Source organism: Ascidiella aspersa, chromosome 2 (genome assembly GCF_963924565.1).
Source record: "Ascidiella aspersa chromosome 2, kaAscAspe10.2, whole genome shotgun sequence".
Classification (NCBI taxonomy): Eukaryota; Metazoa; Chordata; class Ascidiacea; order Phlebobranchia; family Ascidiidae; genus Ascidiella; species Ascidiella aspersa.
The window spans coordinates 21,512,408-21,540,316 of NC_139448.1; the positions used below are offsets into that span (position 1 = coordinate 21,512,408).

Genomic DNA, 27,909 nt, shown 5'->3' on the forward strand with positions numbered 1-27,909 from the left:
CCTAACATTTTTGCTGCATTCACGAGGGCCGCATCCTACTTTAATTGTAGAAGGTATTTACCCAACTCATTTATTCACAATACAGACATTACTTTCGGCTACAATTTAAATTACTTTAAATTTAAGACAAACCACCCTTAAAACTAGGACCCTGAAAAATACCCCCTGACAAAATATAAAACAACCGCAAACCCTGTTAAGTTAATTATTTGCATTAAATTATTTTGTATTAGGTCTACATTAAGTTTATTTGCAATTTTTAAAATGCGTCCCGGATTTACGTTTCTAAAAAATGGCAAGCCTACTTTTACGTATTTACAACCATGCTAAAACAAACAAACAGGATAAAACAGACAGACACTTGATGCTAGTGAACTTTACTTACTGTGACCAAACAGAGTCTATTATCACGTAGTTAACACAGTTAAAGCAGCATAATTGTCTTCACATGCTGCATATAGGGTACTTTCAGTCTTATAGTAAGTAAGGTTCCCATTTAAACTTTGTGCAGTTAGTTATATGTGTTAAACATCAAATAATTAAAAGTGAGCCATTTTCATCCACTTTTCCTACCCAAAATTTAAAATTCCCACTGGGTTAGCTTTTTCTTGCAAACATTTATCATCGGGCTACAGAAGACAGTAAGCATATTTTCATTTTATTTTTATCTTATTTAAAGAAAGGTGTGAATGTGTGCTCTGAAATGATGCACCACCAATATACTTTAGTTGTTTGCTTGCGACTAAAGCACTGTTTTTCAAAATCGGAAGAGCAACTTTCTAGTTAACTAACAATAAGCTATATATAACTTAACTGTACAATCCAAAGTTTTTAGAGAATGACTGACAAACAAGCAGTTCAAAGTCTTCCTTGACAAAGTGTCTAATGCTCTCAGCATCTGAATCAGGGTCGCCAGATGCAAATCCTTGGTATGCACAGTCAAAAACAGGAAATAGCTTTTTGTTTTGGCAAATCTAAATAGTTTAACATATGTGTAAGTGTACCAAAATACTGTTAAGCTCCATACAAATTTTACCTTGGCCAAAGAAATCCATTGCTGATGTGTGGGATCTATGCCAGTAGGGTTGTGTGCACAAGCATGAAATACAACAATGGAGAATTCTGGGGCATTCTGCAGATCTTCAACCATTCCTAAAAGGGTGTTTTCAAATTTAGTAGGTACATAGAACTTTGGTATGAATAACAACTGCAAATTTAAAAGGGTGGGGGGAGTCCCGAATTGTCAACTTGGGTAATTCCCCGCTTTTTTGTCGGACGTTAATGACGTCATAAAATAGTGACGGATATGACGTCATAAAATAGCGATTGTGATAACGTCATAAATAATACCGCTTAGTGTGCAATCGACCACGCTAAATTACAAGCACGTCTTTCGCCACCTGCAATACTAAATGAGATAGTTTTCCCGGGTGTTATTCGACTAGCACAACATAAAAATGCCACTTTTAGTTCCAAAATCAGTGTTGTTAACCTTTTTAAGAGAGGGCACACCTGGCGAGCGAAGCGATAGCGATTTTTTTTGGTATAACGGAATTTAAATTTATTGCAAGTTTTATTACATTGCGAAGCTAAAAAATAAAAAAGTATGTCCAATATTTTTGAATACGTTTTCCATTTGTCCGCGACGCACTTGGCAGCCCTCCACGGCGCAATGGTAAAGCAGCGCTGTTCAAAAGACAGCATTAAAATGGAAACAAAACGGACGTATAAAAGTCATTTGCACAAAGCGTAAAAATTTTTCACACTCCCGTCGTTAAAATAGTCGAAAAGTATATGAAATGGCAAACTGCGAGAAACATCAACATCGTCTAACTCGACGTCATAAGCGAGAAAAAGGCGGGGACCGCTTGATTTATTGTTAATTGTCGAACACACACTTGCTAATCAGCCAACCTGAACGAAAAACGAAATGCGAGAGAAAAAATATTCTGCGTTTACGGCGCCCAAACAAGAAAGGAAAAACGGCGTTTTGCGTTTGATTTTGGTTTCGCATTAGCTTAAGACGCATGACCCAATTACATTAAAAAACATGCAGCTTCGGACGGTGAGTTTAAACGCTGACAAAAACGATATTGTCACTTACGAAAAGGTCCGAACCCCCAAACCCCCCTCCCCTGGATACGCTACTGATCCTGTTATATTTATGGGTGATGCATAGTGATATATTTATGAAGTTCCAGTTTTAAGATTATTTAAATACTTGTAAAATATAAAAAAATCTTGTTTTTGCTGTTATTATATGGGACGAAAAATTATTTTCGGGACATATCTTGTTTTTACCAATATTTTTTGATTGTTTGCTATGGTATGTTTCAGACCAATTTTCGTCCAGAGCTTTATAGAAAAAGTATATATCGTAGAACTTTTGTATTTTCAGATGTAGGTGTGCATAAGAGATTTATGAGTCTGCACCCCTATGGGCCTTGGATTGGAAGACAAAAAAACCTAAAATATTGTGATGTTACCGCTTTAGCTCTCTGTAGCTCTTGACTCCTATCTAGCGGCAGAAACACTTCAATACAGTATTAGTTCATATCGCTTGGTTTGTTCAGCTCGCAAAGCAACAAAGCAACTAGGATCGTACTGCGCTTTATCGTCTGTGGGGAGGTAAACCGCGCATGCAACTGGCCTTTTAGAATGAGGCTTCTCTAAGTAAAATAACTTATTGCTCTTAAATGCGAAATCTTGTTGCAGTGTACACCTCTCTGTTAGCACCTGTTTTACATATTGCGCCAACGAAGCATATCAACACCAGGCAAGCACAACCTAAAATTGTACAACCGCTGCAGCAAGCAAAATACTAAAGTTAAATTAATTTATAGGGATGACGTTACAAAGTTAAGTCATAAAATGGCGCTATACGAAAAATAAATCTTTAAAGCACTGCATAGTCAGACTTTCCTACCATTGCATGCCCTAATTCTCATAGAACTTTTTGCGTAGAACTGCACTAATTTCTGACGGATCGGGTGAAACTACACATGGTAAATTCCAAAGTAAAGCATAAGACACCAAATATAGGCAGAAGTCACACAAGGTGTAACATGTAACAGTGAAATTAATATTATTTAAAGTAACCCTGGTAAGTAATGCTATTTATAACTGCTCACTAACACAAAATAAAATAAACACTAAGTTGAAAAAATATCAACGGGCAAAGCCCAAAAAAATTGTGACTATACTTGTTTTATAATGTAGAAAGTTTTAGATTTAGAGGACATTGCTTGATTTATTGGTGTTTATCAAGTTGTTGGGCGCGTTGACCCAAAGTTAGGATTAAAATATGTAAAATTTCGCACAAAAAACTACAATGCTTATTTTGCTTTTAGAGGCTTTGCGGTATACAACGGCCATATTGCCAAGACGATATAAATCGGGTGAAACACACAACAACATGGCATTAACTAAATTAGGTTGGCAAAATGTAAATCGGTATATTTCAGAGTTAGGCAAACGGTTGGAATTGCATTCATACTTACGACGGAATACTTTCAACCAAAGCGCAAAAATATTTATAAATATTCGGCCAAGTTTCGTTGGAGAGAGTGCCACAGTGAAGAGGATGCTTTTTATTTGTAAAGATGCCAAAAAATTGCGTAAAACTTGCGAGAAAGACAGAAGAGATTCATGCGAAGCTCGAATGCAATTTGCATTTTATTATTTAAAATAGGGTTGGCAAACCTGTCAATTGACCACACTTTATTTGACAGGTCAAATACTCATTTCGGAAGCAAATGTTGTAAATTTTATCGGCCATTGCTTTGTGATATAAGTTTATAATAATCTTAAGTGTAACATTTTTTAAAGAATTCAAATATAAAATGGTGGCCTAATGCAAACATATGTGCTGTGGTAATAACTGAGTGTTTGTAATAGCAAAAGTGATTTATTTTGTTTATTTCAGAATAAATGTACTTCATTTTTTTGAGTCTCCCAGTCTGTTTGTTTACTTGTTTGAGTTGCACCCCACAGTGTAAGCTCACTGGCTTTCTTTTGCTGTGACATCACAATGGTGGTGAATTGTGTTTGTCATGAAAGGAATAGAAGGGAAGTAATAGAATCATTGGTTTTGCAGTTCAGATTTGATTTAAACTCAGCTTTGCAGTGCAGTCACCTTTTGTCAGTAGCTTAGTAGTAAATTTTAACAGGAAATATGCTTGTAACTTACAGTGCAGTCACCTTTTGTCAGTAGCTTAGTAGTAAATTTTAACAGGAAATATGCTTGTAACTTATTGATTATGCTGAGCATTAATAAATTTTTTTACCTGTACAGAATTTGTTATTGCTAAAGCTATGGGTAAACCAAAGAACTTTATTTGGAAATTTTACAGCACAATTAAAAGGGGCAGCAAAGTTAAAGCACAGTGTCGGTTTTGTGCTAAAAAGTATGTAACCCATGTGGACAGAATGGTAAAACATTTACTGTCACAATGCAGTTCCTGTCCAACTACTGTAAAAGAAACCATTATGCATCATCAAACAGGAAAGCCAGGATCTACACAAGATATAGCCAGTACTAGCAGCAATGAAATTTGAAGAAGAAGAAAGTGAAAAGATGTCAGTGTCTTCTGCATCTGCAGCTTCAAATCAAAGTAGTATTAAAGGATTTGTAGACCGAATGAAACCACTAACAAAACAGCATTTAGACCAATCATTTGCGAGGGCAGTGTATGCAAGCAACATGCCATTTCACATTGTGGAAAATCCATATGTAAAGGAGTTTTTGAGAAGCTAAGACCAGTGTATAGTTTGCCATCTCGCAAGCTGTTATCTGGACGGTTTTTAGATGAGGAAGAAGATGAAATAAATCCAAAGCACTACAGAACATCGCCATACAGCAACATATATTCCATATCAATTCAAAAATGTTATACATGAGATTGGTTCTGAAAAGGTTATGTCTATTGTAACAGACAATGCTGCAGACATGAAAGCTGCTTGGCACATAATAAAGGAAGAGCTTCCACATATCCAATGTTAAGGATGTTCTGCACACACTTCACAACTTTTTATACAAGATGTGGAAAATTTCACAACAGTGTCATCCCATACTTCAAGTGTCAATAAAATTGTAAGATGTTTTAAAAACAAGCAAGTTCCAGCAGCAATCTTCAAACGACAGTTAATGAAGCACTCAATTTCTTCCACACTCAGTAGAATTTGTAACACACGTTGGGCATCTATGATAACCTGTATTCGAAATCTGCAAACCTGTAAAAAGGCCCTGCAATCTGCAATTGTAGAAGATGAAGTATCCAGTGCATGTCCCAAGGATGTAAGGAATAATATTTTAGATAATGATGTCTTTTGGACCAAAAATGCAAAACTTTTAAATTTACTTAAGCCAATTGCTGATGCTATTTATAAACTAGAAAGTGACGTAACTACAATCATTGTCTACATTGATGAAGCTGTACATTCCAGCCCATTGAGATGCTTGGAAGGGGAAAATGTAAAGACAAGAATTTTGTTCCGTAAAAATCAAGTAGTGACACCAACACACAATGCTGCATACTTACTTGACCCGAGATTTTCAAGGCCAGAAGCTTACAGATGAAGAGTTTGATGAAGCATGTAATGTTATTACCTCCATTGCAAATTTAAAAGGAAGCTCATGCAACAATGAAGTAATTGCACAAATTGGAAATTTTAGAGCTAAAAGTGGCAATATTTGCCAGAAAAATATTGTGGAATGCCATTTCGTCAGTCAAAGCAAACCGTCTCAAACCTAGTTCATGGTGGAAAGGCCTTGCCCCTTCTTGTATTTTGAGTAAAGTAGCTGAAATATTATTTTCACTTCTGCTTGTGCTGAGCGCAACTGGTCTGTCTGGGGAAATATCCACACAAAAAATCGCAACAGACTTAAAACATCAACGGTTGGGGCATACCACAAGAGCCAAATCCCTTGTCTCCAATGGATCCTGATTCAGATACTGGTGATGACTTCGAAAATTCAGATAGTGACAAAAGTTGTGATGAGGAGTAAAAATATTTTGTTCAGTGATACATTTACTTGTTCTTAAATTTTGTTAATAAACTTGTTGGCTCAACTTAGTGGTCGTCGTACTGTAGTGGTAAATATTACTACAGTATATAGAGCAGTGGTTGTCAAACTGGGGTCCGCGAGACAATTTTCTTGGACCGCGAAGCACCTAACAAAAAATCACCACGCTCCAGAAGAAGAAAATTTTTCGTGCAATAAAATTTTCAGGCAACTTACTTTTCCAAACCAAGCTGATTATTATCGTTAGTTGTTCATTCACGTTATTTGACCTATTTGACGAGTATTTGACCGGTCAAATACCCAACCCTAATTTAAAACAAGCTAAAAATCGAATTCGGCGGGTCATGACTAGATCCCTTCCTGGAAAACGTGTTTACGGTACAACCAAAGATGTAGAAACTCTCCCTTGTTACAGCATAATAACAATTGTTGGCAAGAGTGTGACTTTGCTCTGTCTATACTGTCATTTTTGTTGTTTCTTTTTTGTTTTTTTATTATCTTTACCAAATAGTGCATGGCGACACCCCTGACAAACCCAGTGGGTTCCCAGGTTGGGAACCACTGGCTTAAAGGAAAGATGTTATGTTATATTTTTAACAAACGACAGACATTTTACTATTCTCTTAATAACATTCTTTTAAAAACATTGTAATTCTAAATAAAGTCATCACAAAAAAAACATACCACCAAAATCAATGCAACAATCATCTTTATTCCAGTACCGATAACTTCTGATATCTGTAAAACCAGCATTTCCAAATATTCCATAATGGTTACCTAAAATAATAAAAATATTTTAACAAATTCAGTGACTTAGTTTAGCTGTTCATAAACATATTAATAACTTGTGGTAATGAATGTTGCTGGATACCAAACTACGCAGAAGTATAATTGGAATGTGAAATCATTTAAGAATGGCTGGCCTTAAATATAATTATACTAGACAAAATTCCAGCATGGTCAAGGTTTAACAGAGCATTTACAAGGTATATAACTGGTAAAAAAGGAATACAGGCTTTGTCCCGACAAATTTAAGGATTTAGCGCTGCAATAAGTGTGATGATAATTTGCAAAATTTAACAGAATTTTGTGTTGTTAAACAAAAAGTAAGAATTCATAATGATGTGGGCTGTTCAACACTATTGTACATTACAATGTAGCATGTCTATGAAAATTTGCCAGTCTTGTGTTAAATCCTATGAATATAAAAAATGAATGTAGCAATTGCCATGTAACCTAAACATATTGTTAAACCCAAATACATAGTTAATCATATTGTTAGGGTAACATCTTTGTCGAGTTTTTTTTTTAAAGGCATAAAATTTTACCTATGCCCAAGGGCAAAGGTGCTAGTTGTCCTTTCACTGTTCGCTGCTAATTGTGTTTAAAATGGGTTAACTAAATGCTTCACAATATTAGTAACACCTTTTAACGATACAGCCTTAGTGGAAGCGTCTTTTAAAAGACTTGTACCTTGTATATTTATAAGACTTTATAACGTTATTAAATATATATTTTCAGTCTTGTAAGTTTTGGCATTAATTGTTATGCTCAGCTAATAATCCTGTGAGATATATAAACCGCCACACTTCGCTAAATCAACAACAACAAAAACAGTTATATATATAGACTAAATAACCAAGACTTTAATCACACAAATACCAAAGTTATGAAGTACAATATAGTGCAGTTTATTGAAGTAAAGTACCATAATTTATGTCCAACTTTCAAATCATTATATATTCAGGTTTTGTAAAGCCGAAATGCCTCTATTTCATGGTACCACGCATGATGTGCTAAGCCAGGTGTAAAGGGGTATATGAGTAGTTTACATGCAATTTTAATTTACACAATATTTTGCATTGTTTAGCACACTAATGAAGATGTTTTTATGCGGCAAGGTACAACATACTACATAATACTGGAAGAGGTCAGCAGCTTGAATTCTTACATTTTGTTTAACTAAGCAAAATTCAGGTCTATTTTTAAACTTATTATTTGTATTATAACTTTACATACAAAAACAATCAGGAGGAAACAAAAAAATATTAATCAGCAAACAAATAATGGGTACTCTTAAAAAAATTATTTTAGGACGAAGAAGCGAAAAGTAACATTAGATAAAAATTGCAAGTGTTCCAAATTAAAAACAGCTTTGATGGTTTGCAAATCACCTCTGAATATAAATTTATTTTCATATTTATTCTTTATACAGGTGGTTGCCATTCTGTGCTTATTTTACATTACAGTTTCTCACAAAATACTTTCTGCTTATTTCTGAAAAAAACATGCTTCTTTTTGAGGTGTGCATTTAGTTTTTCTTATTTTTATAGCCAAGAATGTTTTTTTTATAATTTCGGACACTTTGGCTGAAGAGTGAAAAACTTTAATGATTATCTTACGGAGTTATTTCGCCAGATCATGTTAAAACTGGATTCAATAGCGTAAGCAATGAGTAGATTGTACCAAGAAGTAAAAACTGTTCAGTGTGGTAGCTTCTGTCTAGTGATGAAGTAAACTTTGTAGTTTGTACATCTAGGACCCTAGGCTGACATTGTATGTTTGTATTTGTACATCAGGGCTGATTAAAGATTTTGTTACAGGCTAAACATAACTAAGAGAATGCCTAATCATAAGTACATTTTTTGTGATAAATATAAAAATAGTTTGTTAATGTCCAATTAAAATTAAAACTAACCTAATTATTTTCTTAAACGTAACTTTTATAAAGCAAATGCCTATTTTGATGTTCAGCATAATTAAATAGGCCTATTGTAAGGTATTACTTAGTTCAAAGGTACAATAACTCAGAATTATTGACAATATGTTTATATTTAACAGTATTTAAGTTTTATATTTAACAGTATTCAAGACAATATATATACATATATATATACATATAGATAACCATACTCTGGCTTTATAAATTATACATCAGTATTTATTATAAATCTAAAGAATAGTTTGTTTGTCTGTACAACAGCTCACCCCAAGTTGGATTTGACAGATAGACAGCAGTTGGATTTTGTGTTTTATTATAATGGCCCTTTAAAAAATCTGCTGCCAGTCTTAAAGCACCAGTACCTCCAAGTGCTTGAACGCCACTGGCCTAAAACAGTACAAAAGACTTTGTTTATTAAAATTGTTTAGTGTTGTACTATATAAGCATTTGCAAGGACTATGAAACAAACTTAAAAGAATGTGGTAGGGCTAAAATTTCATTTATAAAACATTACAAACAACATGCATTGCAATTGGAAAACCTGGTGTGTTGTTTAAAAAAACAATAAAAAATTGGTTTAAAACCAGAAATTGAATATGTGGACGTGTCTAAAGCTTACAACTGAGAATTCATATACACAATGTGAAATATTTTGTGATCAAGCCCTGGATGAACGCTAGTTGGAAACAACGCTATGGACGTTTGTGGACCAGTTCCACCTGTGCCTGCCTGGCTCAGTCAGTTGAGCGACTGTCCGAGTTCGCCAGAATTCTGGAGTTTGATTTTCACCGTAAGGTGATTCTTTTTTCGTTTTTTTTTTTTTTTTTAATACTGATTAGGTCAGTTTATTTCGGTAACCTTTTGTAAAAGTGTGTGCTAAAACTTACTATTGCAGTTTTAAACTTAATAATATGTTTTTAATATTTGTTAAAAACTAGATGCAGTCAGGGTAAGCTGTTTAGTCATTAAAACTGTAAATAAATGTCATTGATTCACAAACATTTCTGCCTTAAAAGTGCATGTTCTCTTGGAAAAGTTGTTTTAAAATTACAGTATATTGAATCAAGGATTTTTGCTTGAAAATGGGTATGTGAAACGCAAAATGAGTAAACAGAAATTGTTCTTTGTATAGTTCTTTTGTATAGTTTATGAATTAGCAATGCAGAACATACAATAGCTAGCTTGAATGGTATCTTTATGGTGGAATAATTCTCTAAAACAGGGGAAGGCGTAATAAAATCCGAAAAAAGTTTACCTAGCAGAAAAATGCATTTACATAGTAATAATTAACAAAATATTTTTTTTAGGAAATGGGCTGGAGTTTTTTATTTCATTGATTATAGGAAAGGAAAGGTACCAAGAATTCACTGAAAAAAGTCTCCAGAAAAATCTTTATTCCAACGCAGGCATCCAACTTGTGGCCTGCAAAACCCTCAAAAGGGGCCGGCTAATCTTGTTGAATCTGTACTTTATATATGCTGGTTGGGACAGCAGCAATTTTTTTTGTGCTAAGCGTTTGTTTGACCTATTGCCAGAAAATGTCATAAAACATATCATGTTTGGACAATCTTAAAATACAGAGCAGGTATATTATTTTTTCTGCGCCAACATATGCAATATGAAATTTACTATGTAAGAACTTGTAAACCATTATATAAAACTGAAAGCATTGCAAACCTGAAAAGGTCATGTCTGACAGAAGATATTTTTTTTAAGTTTTAACAAAAATCTGTTGTGTCAACTGCATTAGTTATATACGGACAGCATTAATCACATCAAAATGCAACAGTAAAAAATTAAAATAAGTATTTTTAAGCAAAGAGGTGGGTGTGCACATGCGCTACATCTAAAAAGTTATTGATTTCCATTAAAGAGCCTAGCATCAAAACCTGGATATTTTACATTTTATTTATTTATCTTTGATAAAAGCAAAGACATTAAACATTCTGCTTATAGTTTTCACGTTTTTGCATGTATTTTGGTAAAACTGAAGAACTAGCTGTTGTGGCCCCTTCAAATTGATGATACATTTATATGTCAATTTGCTATTTTAATGTCACTGGTACAAATTTCATGAAGCGAATGTTACATAATATGCTAACAGTCGGTGTCACAGAGACTATTATCTAACATTTTTTCTTGGACAACAACATTTATGCAAAACATCCCTCCTTAAATAAATAAATATATATACAAAATGGTGTATCGTTTTGGAATCCAAAACCATTGGCATCAGGTTTCCGCTTGTCAATAACTAAACAATAAAATTCAAAGATTAAAAAACATTTTTTTAAAGAAATAAATCTTTGCTTAAACTGGTTTCATCCGTTCCTATAAGTAAAGTAGAATACATTTACAAAGCAAAGTAATAATAAAATTAGTAAAAAGTCAAAAACATATCAAAGAAGTACAGATAAGGTAAAAGTTTAAAAACAAAACAGGATATCAGAAGAAAAGTATCGCTTTCTGAAAGGTGATCTAATGGAAAGCAGATCTTGGACAAGGCAACGTGTTGTAGAAATATCAAAGTTGTGAGTTGCGTAGAAATAGTTTTAAAGCCGCACTACCCGGTTGCTTCCGGTTTCTTTCTGCCTGAGAACTTTAGTGAGCAAGTTTTTCACAGACTTGTAGTCAGGGGCATATCTAAAAATACTAATAAAAATAGGGTGGTCCGAAATGTTAACTAAGGGAGTTCCCCTATTTTCTGTTTGACGTTAACGAATAATGACGTTAATTAAAGTCAAAATAACTAAACTAATACAATAAAATATGTTTTAATTAATTTTAATAAAATTTTAATTTGACTATCAGCCATGCACTTTACCAAGTTTCATGAAAGGGATTATGTTAAATTACAAGCACGTCTGTTACGTGTTTATCAACACAGTAAACACCTAAATTGGTTAATTGCTGTATGGCTATCATCTCAAAGTTCTTATTCTCATTAGGAATTATTACCAATTGTTAAATAGCGTTTTAGGACGCGATTGTTTGCGGTTAGCGTGCAAAAGAAATGTATTATTGTTTGTACTGGTCACTCATGCATGGAAGGTGGACGCCAGAAGGCGGGAAGGGTTGAAGTAATTGTCTTTCCCTGTTTTGTTTGAATTGCGCGTGCTGGTCATTAATGGCGGTCATGTCAAAATAGGTGGACAAAAATAAGACAGCTTGGTGTACGAGTAATTCACAAAAACATGGTGATTTCATGCTATAAATTGAGTGCAACTTTGTTCTGTGTATGCCCGATTTGATTCGTGGTCTTGTAGTAACATGTTATGATTTGATAAAAATATTATAAGTGGATTTGTAATATGCCAATAGTAATACTTCTTGTTTGGTGATAATTAATAGCGCTCATTTATAACATATAACACAATATATTCTGAAGCAGTAAATTTGTGGTAACTAATTTTCTTAAAGACAGAATAGGATTTATATTTTACCCGAATATAGAACTCATAGCGGCTATAGTTATAGGTGCATACTAATTAAGTAGGATATTAAAATAGGTGCCTGAAATACAACTAATAAGTCGCTACAACATCTCTTGCCACCTGCAATACTAAACAATAATGATTTTTTCCAGGTGTCATTATGCCACAATTAGTGCACATGTGCATGGACTGTGTGTTAAGTCAAGCTAAAATACACTGCAGTTGAGGGAAAATAAGTTGCGTCAATTGCACACTAAACATGTGGTCATAGAATTTGATTAGTAAAAATGATTTGGCATTACATAAAATGGCGTCTGCACACAACAGTCACAGTAAGACATTCTTTAAAGGAATCTCCTTAAGTTAAAAGTAATGCCATTGGATTGGATATTTCCACCGACAGTCAACAAAGGGAAACATTAGCTTGCCTTTTCAATGTTTTTGAAGAGAAAAAAATGAAGAGGGTCTGACTTAGCACTGTCAACTGTCTTCGAATACACACTTGCTAATCAGCCAACCTGAACGAATAACGAAAACATAAAATATCCTGCGTTTACTGTCGGCCCTTGTGCAAACAAGAGACAAAAAAACACTTTGCGTTTGATTGTGGTTTCGCATTAGTTTAAGAGGCGTGACACAATTACATTGAAAAGACAGTGAGTTAAACCCCGACAAAAACGATAATTTTTGTTACAAAATGTTGGGTATAATAGTGGGTTTACCAAATTACCCTTTTTATATATGCTGTAAAAGTTGAAATGATGGATTCGTTTTAATTTTCATAATTCAAATGTGTAATGCCAAAATGAATTATGTGACTGCTTTAATTCATGTCATAATGTGACTTTTATGAAACAACATTAGCTAACCCGATTTTCAATAATAGCAGGTGAATCCTTTCCCAGGCAAAGTTCAGTCGCATATTCACAAAAGTCTTTGAGGCCAAGGATAGGAAGATACTCATGATTTAAAAATAAATCTGCTTTTATTTGAGTTTCTGCTGAACGAACCACAGGCAAAACCCATGGAAAACCTTCCTTTGACCTGTATGCTGCAAAAGCAAAAGACTAGATTAACTTAGATACTAAAATGAATTCGTCGCTAATACCAAAAACTGTCGTAAGTCCAAATTTATGGTTTTTGAGAAAAACGCATTTTAATTTTTTTTGTTTAAAAAAAATTTTTGTCACACCTTTTGTTTTTGTTGACAGAACAGAATATTAAGTACACACTAAAAACTACACACTAAAAGTAGTGAGTTAAATTTCTTATTGCCTGTTTTAAGCATTGATTATTCTCGTTAAAGTAGTACTGTATAGAACAGTTTTTTTATAATTGAATCATTCTGTTTTGAGAAAGTTACAACACTTTCAAACCACTCACCAGAACTACTTTTTTTAAAATTAGGGCGGTTTAACCAAAATTCTCAACACGAATAGAATGTTTCGTTTTCGACGGTTTCACACTTTGTACGCTGATAAGCTGGTCTTAAGTCGTTAATTTGAATATATCATGAGGTCGTAACTTTATATATGAAACGAACACAAATAATCCTAGAACTGTCATAAAATGACGCATACAACACTTTTAAGAAATTCATATCTCGAGAAAAGAAGCTAGAGATAGGACATTATTTTCGCAAAAACATGCATCAATTCCTTTAGTATAGAAAAAAAGAAAAAAAAATTTTGGCAATTTTGGACTTTTTGGTATTAGCGAGAATTGTTATAAAACTTAAAAGAAACAAAAATAACAAATTTTTACAGGCATCTCAAGCGGAGTATGGAAAAAAATCCTAATTGGTGGCTTTGTCAATTGTCAGGGTATTATTTGTTTCAGCTGAATCTTGGAACTGTAAACGAAATGTTGTTACTCAGTGAAAGTTTAAACTTCAATGTGAAAAGAAGAGTTCATTTGTTGCATTGCAGCCAATATGTTGGTCAAAAATTCAGTTTTGCCAACAACCTGGCATTTGTATCATGTTTTAAGTATCTATTTTGTTTTTATTTAGTTACACATGACAACACAACTGCTTCAAATTGCAGTTGTTTAGAGCAGTGCTTCTTAAACTTTTTTAGTTTCGTTCACCCCTAGCATCTATCTCCAGATTTCATTCACCCTTGTCTCATGATATGATAAAACTATCTCGTCTATAAATAACAGCACAAAATGACGTAGATTGTTTCGATTTTTGTTAAGATCAGCTCAAGCTGAGTTTTACCATTGCAAATCTACAATTTCTCGAGTTCAGAAATATAAAGCAACAAAAGCACAAAACAAAGTCACCAAATTGTTGTAATTATACTAGGGCTACCATATTTTTAGCACCCAAAAGAGGACACTTTTTTGCCTGCAAGTAAAACGAAAATAGAATTGTTACGTTTGAGAAATACGTGCCATATCCACAACTTTTTTTAGCAGCGGCACCCTTTGTAATTTTCCTATGACTTGCATCCCTATACGAAAAGCAATTCGGACTTTAAAAAAAATATCAGTGAGACAACTTGAAAATAGTGAAGATTGTTGTCGTTAAAAAAAAAAAAAAGATTTAATTGGTTGAATTGGCGCTAAACTGTAAAATCAGGAAGCTTTTCGCAAAACATTTGGTCCCCCTGTTGCTAGCCTGTTATCCAATTATACAAAATATGGATCAAAAATAGTTCAAACGGGGGATGAATTTATCGTTTATCTATAAAGTTAGAAAAATTATAATTAAATAGGGCCGTTATACCTTCGATGATATGAAAACATGCAATGGCCCTCAAAGAGACTAAAGTGCTCAACAAAGTAAACAAAATTAGATAACAGAACATTCGCAAATTTGTCTTGGCAGTTTTAATGTTAAGGTATGTTTAAAAAACAGAGTTTGTACAGCGCTGTAGGGTTTAAAAAACAGAGTTTGTACAGCGCTGTAGGAGTGGTGTGCAATCAAAACGAAAACGATATCATAGAATCATAGCAAAAAATTTAAATAATAACTTAAAGCTCGCCTCCCCCTCTATGAATTGCTTGGAGACCCCCTAGAAACCCTTTTTAAACCAACAATTCAGCATCTTTCATGGCTTACGTATTTTTTGGAAATAAATACAACCTCTCGCCTAAAAGTCTTGTTAAAAGTACAAGCAACTAACTCGAAATGCGAAAAAAGAGAACATTTGGAGATTTTTAAGCGTCCTCGGAGGACCATTCAGTTTTCTCAACAAAAGGGGACAAATCCTCCTAAAATAGGACATATGGTAGGCCTAACTTATACACTCAGTGCAAACCAACTTAACTATTACAATAAGCAAAAAAGCACCAAAAAACAACAGTTCAGTAGTCGATTTACTTCAGAAAGTTGTTTACTAGTGACTATTGGATGCTCCTGAACTTTCGTTCACCCTTATTCATCCCTTTTGGTTGGTTCACCCCTGCAAAATATTATTCACCCTGGGGTGAACCATTCACCACTTTAAGAAACACTGGTTTAGAGTTTAACCATTTGAACTATTTTTTTTTACATAACATACATAATTACATATGTTAGCTAAGTGATTTGAGATTAATTGCTGTTGTAGCAAATCTGCCAGGCAACAAAATTGCAATGTTGAGTGCTGTTTCTGAAATGGAGAATAAAAACTTCGCTGTTACAAATCTTTTATCTAAAGAAAACCAGTGACATGTATTAACTAAGAATTGCTAACAAATATTAAATCTTAAGGTTACTTCCCTTGTGGTAGCAGCAATTGTTAAGCATAATTACTATGAACATAAGAAGAATTCAGTTTGAAAATGTTACAACCTTTGCAATATTTTCAAAATTCTGCATCATTTATGAAAGATTTAACATAATACGTTATATACTGTAAAACACCATTAAGATTTGTCTTAAATAAAAATTTACTAGCATACCATACCAGTGTTTCTCAACTTATAGGTCGTGAGACAGGGATTATTAACCAAAGTTTTGAAGGGCCTAAATTAATGTTATCCGGGCAACATACAGACAGAAAAGTGCCCAAATTAGTTTTATTTGAGCTATGTATGACCAAAAAATTAAATCAGTTTATTACAGCAAAATCTCAGTTTAATCTAAGTTATCAATGTAAGAAAAGTCTGTAAGATTCATTTTTATGTCTGGGAGAATATGACTCAAGAATATTGCTATGTCTGTTGCACTATTCTGTGTATATTGCTCTATTTCTCTTTTGCAACAAAAATCCTTCTGATTGACAAACCAAGCTTAAAAGAATTACATATTAAATTTAAGAGTTAATAAAAACAAAGGTATTCAGCGAGAAAAAAAAATTGCATATGCAAATATAACAACAATTTTTGTATACTTTTCAGGGTAATATTAGTAATCAAAGAAGTATAATTACATATTTTTGGGCGTTTGGAAACAAGTTTTATAGAATTTACAAGTTAGGCGATTCCCATACGTCAAATGAAAAAAGATGCTCTGTTAAATGGCAAGTAAGCGGTGATTAGGCGATATGTTGAGTCGTTTTGGGTGATCTACAAGTACGGGAATATTAACAGACCTATTTGGGCACTTTTACATTTAATAACACTGGTCAATAGCACATTTTAAACAGAGATGTGCTAGATTTATTCTTAATGTGTTTTCGGCACTGATTCTCAATTTTTTCTACCACATTTAGGTTTTTGAAACGTTTGGATTTTAATTTTTTCAATGTATTGCTGTATTATAATTATGGGCAAATTGTGCACTGTGACAGAATCCAACTATAATGTGACTCGAAGACCATTTTACCTGTTTTTTCACTGACATCTCTAGAAAAACAATATAAAAAACATCTTTTATCATTGATTTTTGTAATTAAGTAGTTTATTTCCATATGTAAAAACAGCATCCGAGCTGAGTATACATGTTGTCTAAACAAGTTCTTGTAGCAATACAGCAGAAAAAATCCCAATGAATAAATATCGGCAATGCCAAACTTTAATCAGTAAAGTTGTTACATATTTTTTTCCAATTTGAGTGACCAACGACAAGCAATGAATCACAGATATCATTAGGTTGGACATTTGTCAGATTAAGCAATGAGACCTATACCACACAATGTTCCAATGAATGAAAAAATTTTTGTGACATGCATGAAATAGAAAAAGACACAAACAACCAGATGTAGTAGCCTACACTGTTCTATGAAAAAATGATTTGTTACAAACAAATGATTGATTTTAACTTTTAACAATACTACCTGCAAGTGCAACTAATAACCTAGAACAAAACATATAGCTAGTATTAAAAGAAACGAACCCAATTTTTTTTTTCCAATTACCCGAAATAAACGGCAGAATTGGATTCGATATTCTACTTTGAGCATCCCTAAACATCTCACAAACCAAGCTTTAAATTAAAAAAAAATTATTTTTGTGACATGCATGAAATAGAAAAAGACACAAACAACCAGATGTAGTAGCCTACACTGTTCTATGAAAAAATGATTTGTTACAAACAAATGATTGATTTTAACTTTTAACAATACTACCTGCAAGTGCAACTAATAACCTAGAACAAAACATATAGCTAGTATTAAAAGAAACGAACCGATAGCTCGAACTGAAATGGATGAGTTTCTGCTCGGGACCTCAAATTGCCAATAAATATTACACAATATTCTCCATTCTAATCAAAGGTCATCAGTGACTTTGAAAAAAAAACGCTAGTTAAACAGAATTCTAAGGTATATGTGTGTAATACGAGCAACTGTGGCTACCGCTTACACCAGTCTTAACAGCTACTGTAGCTGGCTGCCATCATCAAAACATTCAGAAAACCACTTATGATGCAATAATTCAGTCATGAATGAATTAAAAATACTTGAAAATTGAACGAAAAAAGTTAGTTTGCGCAGCATTGAATCCCCATAGACTCCATAGAGCGACCCATTTTTTCACCCTGCATGTTTGGGTCGCGATTTATACTTTGAGAACCACTGCTATAAGAGAACCGTAAATGGCTAATGTCACAAACGTTACGCATCTTAGAAAATTTGATTGCTCGAGGAATAGAAAGGTGTAGTTTCATGTTTAGTATTTCTCCACAAAAATTTTTTCGCTACTTACTCAAGCAAAACGAAAGGAATCTTGATAGTAAAATTCCAATCGATACACATTATAAAAAAGGTGGAATTGCTGGCATTTAGTGACTGTGCTAACTTTTTAGAAACTGCAAATTGATTTATTTTTCTTTTGGTGTTGATGATCTGCTTAGCTTAGCATATAGATGGGTTATAGTGCATTTTCTGCACATTCAGTTGAACTTCTTTCCAGAAAACCTTGGTTCAGTTAGTGACGACAAAAACGACATTTTAAGCAATGAAACCCCCTCACCAAGGATTTTAGAAAAGGGAAATGGTTGAAAATTCCATCATAAAAGTTCTATGGTGTAAAAAAATTATATGTTAGATGTTTGTACGGGCCATGTGTAACAACTGTGCGTTGTTTTCAATGCGTGTTGTCGGAAAATTTAAATTTAACGATATTATGTAATGTGCTACAGCAAAACTAAACTTATATTCGAAATCAGCATGAAAAATACATCTAAGATAAAACACTCACGTTCTTGTTTAAAAAAAAAGTAAAAATTTGTTTACCAGTGTAATTTCGGCTTTTTTTTTTTTTTTTTTTTTCGGAAAAAATAACATATAGCAAGCAAATTGTTTTTAAAAATCGTGAAAATAGCTCAATTTTATAATAAAATGTTTCATTTGATACAATGAAATTTATTTCAACCCAAATAGTTTGACTTAATGTCTAACGTCCAAGTCAATTCATATTACTAAAAAGACTTATGTCAAATCATGTTATTTGAAAGCAGTCACATAAGTGCACTTAACTCAAGTCAACTTAAGTCAATACTGCTATAAAGTCATTCTGATTATAAATCAAAAACGCCAAAAAAGCACGCATTAAACAGTACCGGCGGACACCAACAAGAAGCCAATACTTCATCAGTGAAATTCTAAGCAATGGACAAAACAGCTTAAAATAAAAGTGTTAATGGGGTATAAATAGCTTTACTTAACAGGGTTACTTTTAAATTTTATTAATTTCACTTTGGTTTGTGGTTTGGTATATACGTTGTATAGTTTCCTCAATTTGTTCCTGCAAGCAAAAACAGATATGGGCCAAAAAATTGTCCGCCTTAACTCAGGGTTTTCCAAACTTTTTTGGACCACGGACCACTATTTGTAAATCTGTTTTTTCAGGGAACTCAATACAAAGCAAAAAATAAATAAAACCAGATTTTATATATATATTTGCAAAACTGACAACATCAATGGGACAGATGGGATTTCTTCACTCTACTTAAATCATCAATCATCATAAATTCAAAACGCAACAAGTAAGATTTACGACACTGGATAGTAAATGCTTTCGAAATCAATAAGTTGTGAATAACTTCGGCAATTTAATTATCTTTGAAGAGCACACATACTGTACAACAGGGGTCGACAACCTTTTTCTAGTCGCGGGCTGAAACGTTGGAACAACTGTAAATCAGGCGGGCTTCTGATATGTTTTCGCACTTAAAAACGTGTTTAGTTACTTTTAAGAAGGCAGTAAAGTGTTTAATGCGTTTGTTTGGTTTAAAATTCGAGTCCACTCGTCGTTATTCATATTGAAAAGTGTAACAAAACCATTTTGGAAAAACGCGATACCCTTTTTAATGGTTAATCTAGTTCATGGTGTGTTAACCTATTTAAGCCCGGGCACGCCTAGCGAGCTAAGCGAGCGCGATTTTTTTGGGGGTATATCGGCATGTCTTGCAAATTTTTATGACATTTCAAAACTAAAAATTAAAAATGTATGTCCAATATTTTTGAATCCGTTTTCCGTTTGTACGCGACGCACTTTGGCACTTGGCAGTCAGTCTTCCACAGCCCAAGAAGCTCTAATCTAGTTCAAATGACAGCATCATAACGTAAACAAGCCTGATGTATAAAGATTGTTAACGCAAATCGCGAAATTTTTTAGCACATAGTTAAAATTATCCAAAAAGTATGAGAAATGGACTCGTGTCTAGTTTGTCGAAAAGGCTGCGGGTCGGATAAATTACATTCGGGCCGTAGGTTTTCGACCCCTGCTGTACAACGTATATGCGTAACTGTTTATTATATCGCCACAGACCACCTGTGCAGTCGTCGTGGACGACCAATGGTCCGCGGACCACAGTTTGGGAAACCCTGCCATAACTTATGGCTCAGATGCGAAACGGGTGGTTGCCAGGGTTCATTTTCTTATAGTTTAGTTTGGTAAAGACTTTGTAAAATTATTATTAGAATCATTTTGCAATCAAAATATTTTATTTATTTCGGTATTTTTATTTTTGGCGGCAATGGGACAAAAATCCCATTCTCGGAGACAGTGACAAACTGACACTTGTCTAAAAGCTTTACCTTCAAGAAAACTTTCCATATTTTTTTGACTTAAGTTGCAATCTGGTGACACAGATCACAAACTTTATATTAATGAAGCTTCTAGCAAAGCTTCCCTGTGTTCTACGATGTGTGAAACACCAAAACATGGCCTTGCCTTTTCATGGCCTTTGCCCTCTATGTAATACCTTGACAATAAGTTTAAATACGCAAGGTATTGTGGGAATGATTGAAAAATTCATTTGATAAATATAATTTACGTATATAATGCATACGCCGTATGGCCATGTGATTAAATTTTGGCCAGCTTACATGTTTAAAAAGGAAATCTAATCATTCTCTTAAAATAGTTTAATGCCTATGATTTGCTATAGCTTTTCCAACTTTTACTCGGTAAATTACTAACAAGCCTTGGTCGTGAAATTTCTGTTGAAACAGACTCTAAATGTGTTGTTTCGAGCAATATGCAAAACTCTTTTATGTGCTTAATACGCCACCTTACCAATTTAAACCAAAAGCGCAGTGTTCTCAAGTTTAACGCCATCCCAAAAAATGCATTCAACTTTAGCATTTGCCGTGCTGTGGCACTTAACCAATTTTAAGTTGTGCAGGCCTGGTGCTAATATGTTTGGTTGGAGCAACATGTGAAACAGGTGCTAACAGAGAGGTGTACACTGTACACTGCGTCCAGATTTGTGGCTGTAAAATATGTTGTTTTGTAAGAGCAATAAGTAATTTTACTAAGAGAAGCCTATTTCTAAAAGGCAAGTCCCACACGTCCAGTGAGAATAAAACGCGCAGCATGGTGCGAGTCACTTCACAAGCTAAATATAGCAAGCAAAAGTGAACGAATTCTGTGTTGAAAGTTCTTCAGACAGCTAAAACGATGACGTCTCACAGGGTTGTTTCTAAGCAAAAATTTACACCTGACAGCTAGGTGAGGGGCTATCAATCAGCACTCGCTAAATTTTGGCACGCCGTCAACACATTTCCATCCAAGCCCGGTCATTTCTTGGGTTATGATTGACATGTCATAAAAGTTTGGTCATTTATTTCCATGCATGGATGATCAAATTATTGACCCATAAAGCAGTTTACGCTTAAAACACTGTTTTTCAGCCGAAATATTTTTTACAATCTTTATTGAAAAAAATAACAATGACAATTTTGTAGCCACTGCCTGTTTCCCATTTTTCTAAAATCCTTGTGTTTTTTTATTTTGTATTCTGGTTGTGCTTTAAGAACGTTTCTTCTTGCCAGAAATAAAACGCCACATTTCGCCCAACACTACAGTTACTAACAAAATGATTGTAAATTTACAACTAAACCATTCATTCGCCAAGTTAACAACCATATGCACCAAAGGTTCTGTGCTGCGCGACGCCCTATAGTGGGTTGTTTAATTTTCCATGGAGCGTCAGCAATGGTTCCGATTCATATGTAAACATAATTGCGATATAAAATATTTACAGACAGCTGTTTTTTAAGCTTTGTCTTGGTGGCCACTATAAACTTCCAGAGATCGCAACAACATACTTACATATAGACTAATTGCTAATTCCAGCTGTAGTTACACAAGTAAGCGATATTTTAAAATATTGTTGTGTTCAGTGGGCCATTTAGGTCACTCAAAACATCTTAAAAAACACTGCTTGCAAATATTATTATAAGACATGTGCATTCAAACATATTGTTACCAAAAACTGCAGCAATTGCTTAATTTTCTTCTACAAACAATTCAATAAATACAGAAAAGTAAGATTCTTATCACTGGGTACATCGCAAGTAAAAAAACTTTTCCAAAGGCGTTAACGACCGGGTTAAACATTTAAAAATTAACAACGTGTAAGTTAAACAATAAACCGCCTAAATATTTGCCACTGGAGCAATGACATCTTTGATTGTTTGTTAGTAAACAATTTTTTTAATGGGACAAAGAGTCTTTATTACAAGCTTAGAATGTGACTTTGATTAACCTTATTATTTGTGTAGAGTTAAATGTGTTTGCACCTTAGTGTTTAAGGAAATAACTGGCGCTAAGTAATATTTTGCTCAGTAGTGGTGCTTGACACAAGTTGTCCTACACCAACTAATTATATTTTTCGCCGAGGCCAATGCCAGACAGGCGAGTGGGTGTAAATCAGCACTCGCCAACCCCAACCCTGTCAAAATATTTCAGGATTTTGTCCCCTAATCAAATGCCTCTAGGGTAGCAGACTCATAAACCTCATGTGCACACCTTCATACCACTGTACGCCATGTCTGAAAATTTGAAAGTTATACGATGCATACATTTTCTATAAAGCTTGGGACAAAAATCAGTCTGAAACATTCCAAAGCAAACCATAACAACCAAAAAAGAATAACAGCAAAAACAAGATATGTTCCGAAAATAAATATTTGGCATATCTAATAACAGCGAAAACAAAATATATCCCAAAATAAATTTTTGGCCCACAAAAATAGACACTTAACTCCCTTCCAATAGAGCCAAAGAGAGTGATATTGAAGAGGCCGAGTATAGTCAACAAAGCCCGGATGAACAAAGAGAGATTGTAAGCCTCTGCAACTGTCTGGTTGCTAAACTTCTTTAACTCAAGAAGTCTACCTGGAGCATGCATGCATGTATGTAAATTGGCCTATGATGGACTGGTGATTGCATTCTGCAACAAATTTAACAGTGCATAATTTTCTGGGTATAACTTTACTTGGGTGCTCATAAGTAATAAACCTTCCAAGAACACAACAATAACCATATATAATAATTATTCATTTTGAATACCGGATAGGGATTAAACCAGGTTAAGGTAAACAAGAAAGCGTTGTACTTACCTCCAACTCCAAGATTAATTTTATTTTTATGGTTATCTATATTACAATCTTCTGTCATCTTAAAAATCATTATGGGTTTAGCCAACCCAACATCAGAAAATGCTGAGGATGAATGTTGCATTTTTCCAATTGCAATGTTTTTATTAAACCCTATTTGTAAAAAAGATAAACATGGATTATATGAATTATAGGGATGTTTAAAGTAGAATCCCAGGATATTCTAGGACATCGGGTTTCACATTTAGAATAACGAGTGACAAGTCCAGAATATCGAATCCTACTATATTTTTATTAAAATATTTAACCTTGATTTTGTTTGGGGGGGAGATTGATCTTAAAATACTCTACAGGGCCCACAGTCATAGAAATAAATCACCAAACAAATTGCTAACATGTGTAATGTGTATGTTGTAGTAAAACAATATTCTTCCAAATGTTTAACATTGTTAACAACTGTCATTTAAAGCAGTTGTGTAAACTGTGATACATGTCCAATTGTCCAGGTTGTTGCCAATACTTATATCTTTTGCCAGTATAGTGAGTACAATGCATATTACACTATTAAATATTTTGAGCTGTTCACCAATTCGGTCCTGTTTTTGAAAACATTGCTGTGTGTCAGTTCTACTTTTTTTGATTAACTTGATCTGTTAGGCAGTCAAATAAAGCACTGCGAAGAATACAGCGTTACCATTGCCAAAACCAATACTTGATTTGGCCTAAAGTTAACAGACCGTAAGTAACCCTGCAGCGCATTTTGTCCAAGGCCCATCCTTTTTATGAGGATTGTCACTTTTGCAACTGAACTCAGTTAAGGAAATTGTAGACCCAGCACCTGGCATTACACGTTAGTCGATCGCCCAATAACGCTTGATTGACATTTGATTATTAGGTGGTTAGACGCGAAGTAATTAGTCTCCCGAAAATACGCTGACTACATTACCTAAAGCAGGCACTATATAAGTGTCGCCGCACCAAGACCTTATCTAAACTTGCCACTTGCGTACAGACAATTAGGCGCAACCAAGGCGGTAAAATTTTTTAAATTATATCGGTTTCATTTACCAAAAATAAACGGCAAAATTGGATACGATTTTCTACTTTGAACATCCTTAATGAATTAATGGGTACATTCAAATTTAACTACTTTTAATAGCTTGGAGAAAATTATAGCAGAAAGTGACAAAACAGAAATCATACATAAAATAAAACATATTAACGTTTGAAATTTTTTAAACAAGACTTTTTAAAGGTATTTTGTAGGAATCCTGATGCATACCTACATAATAGAAAATAACAAATACATAATATAAATAACTCAGTGACCTCACAAAATGTTCTAGGGCCCATATATCGATTGCCATGTATTAGAATAAATGTATATATTATATGCAATAATTTTTTATTATGTTTTAAAACACTATTGTTTTTTTGTTATACTTGGTTTATAATGTGATTTTGATAAGCTACGCACATTTCACTGCAAATAATTTAAACTGACTGCCAGCACGGGCGAATCCAAAAAAGGGGGTCCCAAATTTCCATTTCCTTCTGACTTTAATAAATAATGACGTTAAAAAATAATTAAGGGCATGATGTCATAAAATAGCGTTTGTAATGACGTCATAAATAGGAAACAAAATATTCAGATAACCAATTAACAGACAGCAAAAGCAAACCTTTAGAGCAGTGGTTCTTAAACATTTTTTTTCACATTCATCCCTTAAAAACTCAAACACCGTTAATTCCTCCCCAAAAAATCGCAAAAGGAATATTGCCAAATTCCACAGTATATGGATATGATGCCTGAGGTGCGTTTCTATGATTTATCTCACAAAAAATTAACATAACGTATTTACAAAGTGTTATCATGTTTTTCAAAAAAACAATAAAAATTAAGGAGAAAAGCATGTCAGTTTTGCCTGAAGATCTCCGTGTTGGCAAATGTCAAGTGTTCCTCATTTTTGGTCAAAATTTCTGCAATGGCACTAAAACCAAATTTAACTAAATATGTAGTTGGAAACGGAAGAAGCGTTTGCTCTGCAACTGTTAGTTTGGCATACTGAGCACAAACTTGTGGATCCAACAGCATTGGCTTTTTAAAATGAGTGAATTGGTCACAGTTGCTTTCCAGCATTTTGCAGAATTTAAAATTTATACTGCATCTACACTGAACTTTTCCTTTAGCACTACTAAGACTAAGTCTACCAAACATTTAACTCAAACTTGTTGTCCAGGTAACCAGGATATGATTATTATTGACAAAAATGTGAATCGGTACTGTTCGGTTTTGCTAAATTTTCTGTTTAACTTTAAAAGATTAGTTAGCAGTATTTTTTCTCAAATATATACCAGTAGCTGCAGCTACAAGAAGTTGAAGCTGGGCAACCTTATGTTTCACTCTTTCTTTATTTACTTTTTCGTACTTATAACCATGCTAAAGCAAACAAACAGTATAAAACAAACACTGGTGCTAGTGAACTTTACTTACTGTGACAAAACAATAGATATTGTAAACAGAGTCTCTTATGACGTAGGTTAACACAGTTAAAGCAGCATATTGTCTGTTTTATAGTATGCGGTCGTTCTCATTGAAACTTTGTGCAGTTAGTTATATGTGTTAAATATGAAATAATAAAAAGTGAGCCATTCTCATCCACTTTTTCTCCCAGCTAAAATACGAGCTGGATTTAAGGTCAGTAAATTACGACAATTGCACACTAAAGCTGTGGTCTTAGTATATGCTTATAGAGAATAATTTTGCGGTAACTATCATAACTAAAAAATTTCACCTATTTATTTAACTAAAATGATGTGGATATTCAGCAATCCACTTATATGGGTGTCTCATAAATCATTTACTGACGATACTAAGTTGTTAAATATCTCCCACTTGCTATTATCTACCTTTACCAGGTTGAGGCCTTATCAATCTTAAAATTTGGAACTATAACCTTGTCGGAAAAAAAGTATCAGTATAATTTTTTGCCTTTATTGTAAAGACTTAAACAGGAATTGTGCTTTAAACAAAATGCATTTATCCGGGACAAGTTTGCCTTTTTTGAACTTTTATTTACAATGTCCACACCCGATCCGTTAGAAATTAGTGCATTTCTAAGCAAAAAGGTCTACGACAATTAGTGCATCCAAAGGATCAAAAAGTCTGACTTTTAGATTCTTTGAGGTCTCGAACAATGGACTAATTTGACTCAACAATGTGCTTAAAAAGATTAAGTTTAATAATACTTGACCCACCTAAACCCAAACCAGCACCCGAACCCAAATAATGTGCGTTGAATTAATAATTACATAACGCTTTAGGCCCCAATATCTCATCTTGTGACGTAACAATCCTATATACCATGGACGAGAAACTATCTTATGCCCAACAAAAGTTTGTTTTCTTCCCCAGCATTCAAATAATTATTACATTAACGCACTTTATTTAGGTTAGGGTGGGTCAAGTGTTATTAATGCCATCTCACACTTTTTGTAATTGGTTGTGAATTTTCAGCGAATATTTTCAAGTCATCTACGCCGGGAGTTTACCTCAAGGTCCAAATTAGTGCATTACCACGACCTCAAGGGCTAAAAGTCTAGACTTTTCTGCTTTTGGATGCCCTAATTGTCGTAGACGTTTTTGCTTAGAAATGCACTAATTTCTAACGGATTGGGTGATGTCCACAATGCATTTTAACCACTTAAAGTAATGTCGCAAGTAAAGACCCTTTGATAATAATCCAAAGTTGCAGAAAGTCTGGAAAGATTTATCTAAAACAAATAGTGCAGGGTTGATTGTTAGTTAAAATTGCACTTGGTAGTCTAGGCAAGTCTCTACCAAACAGAACATGCCTGGGCGAATACCACTCAACAAAAAAGTTGGTACACCATTTGCAAATTTACCTAATATACTTTTGCTTTTTACCAAATGATTTCAACTGCCTTTATTTTGAGCAGTAACATGCCAGTGATTTCATATAAAATCCCCCAAACCCAAAAGCATTACCTAATGCGGTTTTACCTCAAATTGGTACACTTGCTAAAGCCGAAACAATTGCATTTTCAACTGTCAATAAGATTGATCAGAATTGATCTTTCGAAATAAACAACTTTCAAGTTATAGCATTATTGCCACTAGTAGGGGATATAATTTGTTTTTCAGATATTTATTAGCGATTTCTAAATGATATTTTCCAATGTTGGATTTGTTTTTGAGGTTGCAACAAGACTTAACTGATTTAGCTGTAACTAAGAGTTATTTAAAAAACATTATTTTTCTGGACTATATCGACATAATTATATACATCTATGATATCAAAAGTGGATTGGCGAAATTATGGAGTAAATTTTTAGAGGATTTTTTGTAGGAATGGTATTTGAATGTTTGGTATACTTTACCATGTCACTTCCATGTGTTATATCATACAAGGACTTATCCTATTTTATGCACAAAATGCAATAGCAAATATGGCAATATACAATTCAAAGTAGTAAAAAAATAACTAT

General features: G+C 33.8%; 1 protein-coding gene across 1 annotated transcript in view; it reads right to left on the reverse strand.

Annotated features, from left to right (window-relative positions):
- Positions 1-24,103, reverse strand: part of LOC146164308 (aspartate aminotransferase, cytoplasmic-like) — a 49,343-nt gene extending 25,240 nt beyond the window's left edge. Inside the window, exons 1-6 of the mRNA XM_083382526.1 lie at positions 23,404-24,103; positions 13,051-13,232; positions 9,014-9,134; positions 6,710-6,802; positions 1,037-1,152; positions 815-974 (exon numbers count right to left, since the gene is read on the reverse strand). Coding sequence (XP_083238652.1) covers positions 815-974; positions 1,037-1,152; positions 6,710-6,802; positions 9,014-9,134; positions 13,051-13,232; positions 23,404-23,524 — 793 coding nt within the window. The 5' untranslated portion in view covers positions 23,525-24,103. The remainder of the gene's footprint in view (positions 1-814; positions 975-1,036; positions 1,153-6,709; positions 6,803-9,013; positions 9,135-13,050; positions 13,233-23,403) is intronic.
- Positions 24,104-27,909: the final 3,806 nt, after the last annotated feature.